The sequence below is a fragment of the Danio aesculapii genome, chromosome 18 (assembly GCF_903798145.1).
Source record: "Danio aesculapii chromosome 18, fDanAes4.1, whole genome shotgun sequence".
NCBI classification, from domain to species: domain Eukaryota; kingdom Metazoa; phylum Chordata; class Actinopteri; order Cypriniformes; family Danionidae; genus Danio; species Danio aesculapii.
In genome coordinates, this window is record NC_079452.1 from 2,612,397 (window position 1) to 2,618,819 (window position 6,423).

At 35.8% G+C, this 6,423-nt stretch overlaps 1 protein-coding gene across 1 annotated transcript; it reads left to right on the plus strand.

Moving 5' to 3' along the window:
- Window positions 1–2,203: 2,203 nt before the first annotated feature.
- On the plus strand, window positions 2,204–5,518 carry LOC130245827 (extracellular calcium-sensing receptor-like). Its single transcript, XM_056478601.1, is given in 7 exon segments — window positions 2,204–2,313; window positions 2,619–2,910; window positions 3,035–3,098; window positions 3,101–3,861; window positions 4,016–4,243; window positions 4,399–4,513; window positions 4,605–5,518. Coding segments are annotated over 7 exon segments (2,484 nt in total).
- Window positions 5,519–6,423: the final 905 nt, after the last annotated feature.

Below are 6,423 nucleotides of genomic sequence, written 5' to 3' on the forward strand. Positions count from 1 at the left end.
ATGCAGCCTGAGGCATGCATATTAATGATACCAGAGCTACATATACATCTGTGTCCTCCTGATGAACCAGCTTCTCATCAAGTCTGGATGAACAATTTAAAGTACATGCAAATGATGAGGGCATAGACCATGAGTCTTGTAACAGTCTGCTTTGTGTTCTGATTGCCCTTTTGTCCACCAGGGTTTTACACTTGTGAAGGAAACAGTCATGTCTGAGGCTCACAGTATGGCCATTTCCACATACTGATATCTTATTATTCGACTATGTCTAGGTGTACCCAGATTTTCTTAACAGGGAACCTTCAATGCAGTGATTGTTGTCCGATGTTAGACTTTGCATTGTGTTCCTTTGTATAAAGAGATGGCACTGGCTGCCTTCAGATTGCTGTTGCGGTACTTTTATGCTACATGTAACATATGTGCCCCAGGACTGTTTTAACTTATACAAAACTTTTCTCTGGCGTGCACTGCTTCAAGACAGATTTTTATTGGTCTGTACAGAACCAAGACACCTTGGTTGTTTCTCAATATGCGTTCCTTAGCAATCTTTGTGTTCTTGTGTAACGTTATCATTAACTGCCAAAGTTCAGTTTCACAACTCAAGACAGCATTGATGCAGACGTGAGCGCAAAACTCACTTGAGAAGTCCAAGAAGTCATTGCAGCTAAATAAAGGAGGTGGGAAGCGCAGCATTTTAAGTTATTTTTTAAATTTATATTATTAGATTATTACTAGAGTTCAGAGATATAACTTATTTGTTATTGACAATGAAAGTAAACGTTACCATGAAAATCTGTATAAAGGCATAAACACATTAAGGGTGTTTATTTCCTGAAATGCATATTAAAATTTGTTTATTTAAGAAACAGCCCCAATGCTTAATGTGCCATGTGATCAGCTGCTAAATACTTGGATTTGCTGGGTCAGGTGTATTTAATTGGTAACATTAAAGTCACATTAGTTGAGGTTAGCTATTGTTTTTACTAAAACAATTTATTACAATATTTATTCATGCTCATTAACACTAGTTAATGAAAATACAGTGTTAGTTTTGTTAACTGACAGTAGATTAGCTAAAGTTAATAAACTTTGTGAATGTGAATTTAACTAACATTAAAAACCCTTTGACTGTCCCTCTACCAAATGATTGACCATGTTCTTACTGTTTTAAATAATGACTGTTAAAGTAGTTTAAAGAATAACTGTTTTAAATAATGGCTTACACAGCATTGTTGGTTCACAAAAATAAATAAATAAATCCTGTTGCACTACTACACTTGATTTTGGTTTTATTGTAAAAAAAAAAAAAAAAAAACAAGGAATCATGTTAAATGGGAATCTGATAAATTTCATGGCATACTTCAAAAAATAAAGATGATTAGTATTCAATTTATTTTTTTTTTTAGATTTTTTTTTTTTATAAATTGGCCTTACAAATATTTTCAGATTTTTCATAGTAAATATATTAAACCCAGTACTTTTACCATAAACCGACATATCAACCATTTGGTAGAGGTTGGTATTTAAGAAATTATGGGATGTGTTAAAATATGTGTTAACTAGTGACATCAGGAGTTAAGAAATGCAATGCAAAGATTTAATTTTTTTATTTTGGTGGGGTAGTTAAAGGCTTAACTAATGATAATAAATGCTATACAGGTATTGTTCATCCAGAGTTTGTTATTAAATGCATTAACTACCATTAACTAATAGAATCGTATTGTAAAATGTGACATCTAGAAAACATCCTGTAGAAAAAAAAGGCTTAAGCATGAACAGTATAGATACAATGGATCATTGGTATAAGAAATTTCACATTATCACAATTTTGCATTTGTGGTTTCCTTAGTCAGTACATGACCTGAACTGAATACGTCAGACAAAGGAGACATGATAATGGGCTCCAAGAAATTGGCTGAAAATCATTACCTAATTCCTTCAATAATATTGTCTGTACGGGAGGGATGGGAAGATGACGTCCTGATAACCAAGGTTGGCCTCTTAGCATCATCGTTTTTTTTTTTTTATTGTAACAGCCCACACAACCTTAATCATAAATTAGTTAGTAGAGTGCATGAGTAGGTAAGAAATACAAAGAGAAAGAGAGATGTGGTCCATTTTACTGTTGTTTCACTGTGTCTGTGCAGAATCAGTCATTAGATCAGGTTCCTGTCAGCTTCAGGGACGATTCAAGTTGGAAGGAATGTACCAGGATGGAGATTTTATACTTGGAGGTCTGTTTCATGTTCACTTTTTCACAGTGTTCCCAGAGCTGAGTTTTCAAACAGAGCCAGCACCACCATATTGTGAAAAGTGAGTCTGGGGGAATTTATATATAATATATATATATATATATATATATATATATATATATATATATATATATATATATATATATATATATATAAATAAAGTATTTTATAAGTGATCAAGAAATGTATCCAAACATTCACAATAGGAGTCTGAAAGTGATGTTTGTTTCTATATATTAATGCTTATATTGATTTATTTTAATGAATCTCATTATTATCTTGACGATGATATATCATCATGTGATATTTATTTTAATTTACTTGATTTATTAATATTATTTTATTTCATTTATCTTCTTTTAAAAGATTTAATATAGAAATCTTCCAGCAGGCACAGACAATGGCTTTTGCAGTAGATGAGATTAATAGGAATCCAAATCTGCTGCCAAATATCACTCTTGGTTACCACCTTTATGACAACTGTGTGAGACTAGGAATAGCATTCCGAGCAGCCATATCCCTGGCTAGTGGGACAGAAGAGTCCTTCTCAAACTTAAACTGCACTGGCCCTCCTCCAGTGATTGGAATTGTAGGAGATCCAAGTTCAACTCCCTCCATTGCAATTTCCAATATTCTGGGGCTGTTTCGGGTACCTATTGTAAGTTGGGTGAAATATGCAAAATGCATTAAAGTAAAATTTTGTGTTTTTAAATTATATATACTGATGCAATGATCATGTTATATGTTACTCATATTTTTTTTCACATTTTCTATCTTATTAGGTTAGTCACTATGCCACCTGCTCTTGTTTGAGTGACAGGAAAAAGTATCCATCTTTCTTCAGAACAATCCCAGTGATGCTTTTCAGGTGCGAGCAATGATTCAGATTTTGAGATATTTTGGATGGACTTGGGTTGGTCTCATTTACAGTGATGATGATTACGGCATCTACGCTGCTCAGTCCTTCCAGCAGGAAATGTTGCTGTTTGGATATTGTGTTGCTTTTTCTACAATTCTTCCCCATGACAACAACCACAGAGATATTCAACGTATAACAGCCATCATTCAGGCCTCTACAGCTAGAGTGGTAGTTGTTTTTTCCACTTCATCCTTTCTGATACCTTTGATGGAGGAGGTGGTGTTACAGAACATGACAGGAAGGCAGTGGATTGCAAGTGAAGCTTGGACCACCTCTCCAGTATACCACACTCCACGTTTCCTGCCAATCCTAGGGGGCACACTGGGCATAGCTATCAGGCGAGGAGAAATCCAGGGCCTTCATGACTTTCTGCTACGTCTCATTCCCAGTAATGATCAAAGAAATAGTATAATAAGGATTTTTTGGGAAAATATTTTTGGGTGTAGTTTTGAAAAGGGGGGTAAAGAGACATTTGGAGAGCAAGTAAAAAAGATTTGTACAGGACAGGAGGATTTGAGCACCACAAACACACCATATACTGATGTTTCAGGGCTAAGAGCAGCTTATAATGTCTATAAAGCAGTTTATGCCCTGGCACATGTACTTCATGACCTAATGCAGTGTGAGGAGGGTAGAGGACCATTCAATGGGAACAGCTGTGCTGAAACAACAAATCTGAAACCCTGGCAGGTAAGCATAATAAAGTCATTTAAACGCACTGAAAAAAAAATCTCTCTCTCCCTCTCTCTCTCTCTCTCTCTCTCTCTCTCTCTCTATATATATATATATATATATATATAAAATTTCAAATAAACATTTTGACATTTGTCTTTTCTAAAAACAGCTGGTTCACTACCTCCAAAATGTAAACTTTACCACAGGCTTTGGGGATCAAGTGTCATTTGATAAAAATGGAGATGCTTTGCCTATTTATGATGTGCTGAACTGGCACCCAAGCTCTGATGGATCAATAAGGCTACACGCAGTTGGGGTAGTAAACAAAGGAGCAGCAATGGAGATGGTGCTTACATTGGATGATGATTCACTATACTGGAATTTTGAGACAAGAAAAGTAATAATAGTTACACGTTGATGTCATTTTGAGATATAATCTAAATTAAAATCTAAAAAAATGATAATATAAGTCAGAACAAATTTATTACAAGGTCAAGCTTATTATTATAATGTAAAAGAGATGATCACAGATGTCTCTTTCAGCCTCCACAGTCTGTGTGCAGTGAGAGCTGCCCTCCAGGCACCAGACAAGCAAGGAGAAAGGGTCTTCCTGTTTGCTGTTTTGACTGCTTGCCATGTGGAGATGGAGAGATTTCTAATGCAACAGGTAAGGAGATTATTTTTGACAAAATTACACAGAATTTAAAAGTAATTTCCTTTCTTTATAAAATTTGTCTGGTTTTTTTTTTAACTCGAAGGTGCTATTGAGTGCACAGTATGTCCGGATGAGTTCTGGTCCAATCCAGAGAAGGATCAGTGTATACCAAAAGAAGTAGAGTTTCTGTCTTATGAGGATCCTCTGGGCATCTCTCTGACCATTGCTTCCCTGATTGGTACCTGCTTCTGTGCTCTTGTGATGCTCATCTTTGCTTTACATCGTAACACTCCTATAGTACGTGCCAACAATTCAGAGCTCAGCTTCCTGCTTCTGTTGTCACTAAAAATGTGCTTCCTTTGTGTGTTGCTGTTTATTGGTAGACCACAGTTGTGGACATGTCAGTTAAGACATGCTGTGTTTGGCATAAGCTTTGTCCTGTGCATCTCTAGCATTCTGGTCAAGACTATGGTAGTAATAGCTGTGTTCAAGGCATCTCGACCAGAAGGCAAAGGAGCAATGAAATGGTTTGGAGCAGCTCAACAAAGATGCACAGTTCTGTTCCTCACGGCCCTCCAGGTTGTTATATGTGTAGTATGGCTATTAACCGCCTCTCCAACACCCCATAAAAACAACCAATATATTCGCTCTAAAATAGTCTATGAATGTGCCATTGGCTCAGTGGCTGGTTTTTCTCTGCTGCTGGGATACATTGGACTGTTGGCAGCAATAAGCTTCTTGTTAGCCTTCATGGCCAGAAATCTCCCAGATAATTTTAATGAAGCAAAGTTCATCACTTTTAGCATGTTGATTTTCTGTGCTGTGTGGATTGCATTTGTTCCAGCATATGTGAGTTCCCCAGGAAAATATGCAGTTGCTGTAGAAATTTTTGCCATCCTGGCTTCCAGTTTTGGATTATTAGTGGCCATATTTGCACCAAAGTGCTACATCATCCTTTTACATCCAGAGAGAAACACTAAAAATGCCATAATGGGAAGAGAAATGCAAAATAAATAGTTTTACATTGTTATAGTGTTAACATGAACTCAATTTGACACTGTAATGTTGCAGAAAATTGCAGAATTTTCTCTGTGCATGTTGATTTCTGAGATAATTATAGATCAATTTGTTTGTTTTTCAAGAATTATGTTTAGTAAATATATCAGTTGTATTGTGTTATTAGTCATATTGGCAGTAATTTACATCTGCAGACAAAGCAAAAAAGGCACCTGAAGATAATTTAATATATATTAAGATATTTTGGTATATATTACATTTTTTCTTTAAAAAACACCTATACTTTATTAAGCATTATTAAACATTGATATTACACATTGTTGCACATGCTGTGCATGCTGTGTCATGAATATAGCTACTTACACTTTAAAGATTTAGACTCTTACTGTGCATACACACAACGAAAGTGGTGAGAGCGACCAAGGTTGCTCTGGCCGCCCTGGTGACAACGCTGTCTGCCTTCAGCTTCGGTAGCGAGAGCGTCAAAATTCGCTACATTGATTTTGTATTTAAAGGGGCGTTGCAGCATATCAGTTACATTCCTTCATAAAACATGCTTTCTAACATGAAAATGTTGCGCACTTTTTATCAAATACATTTAACAATGGAAGAGCAAGTTGCATGTGGTGTGGCTTTGCTCCACTTAATTATCCAATATGTGTCCATAATATGTCTGAAATATTCTGAAGCAGCAATACTGTTTTGTACTGTCGCATAAGATTCCTGCTTTTTTAAACATTAAAGCACATCAGTAACTTATTTAAAGCATGTTCCTGTAAGAAAACATTGTAAATAATTGAAAATCCGGTTTGAAATTGAAAATGAATGACTTCCGGCTACTTTGACGCTCTTGCCGCTTTCGGTGTGAACTTACGGTTATGCTCAAGCCTGGGACAAGTAATGGA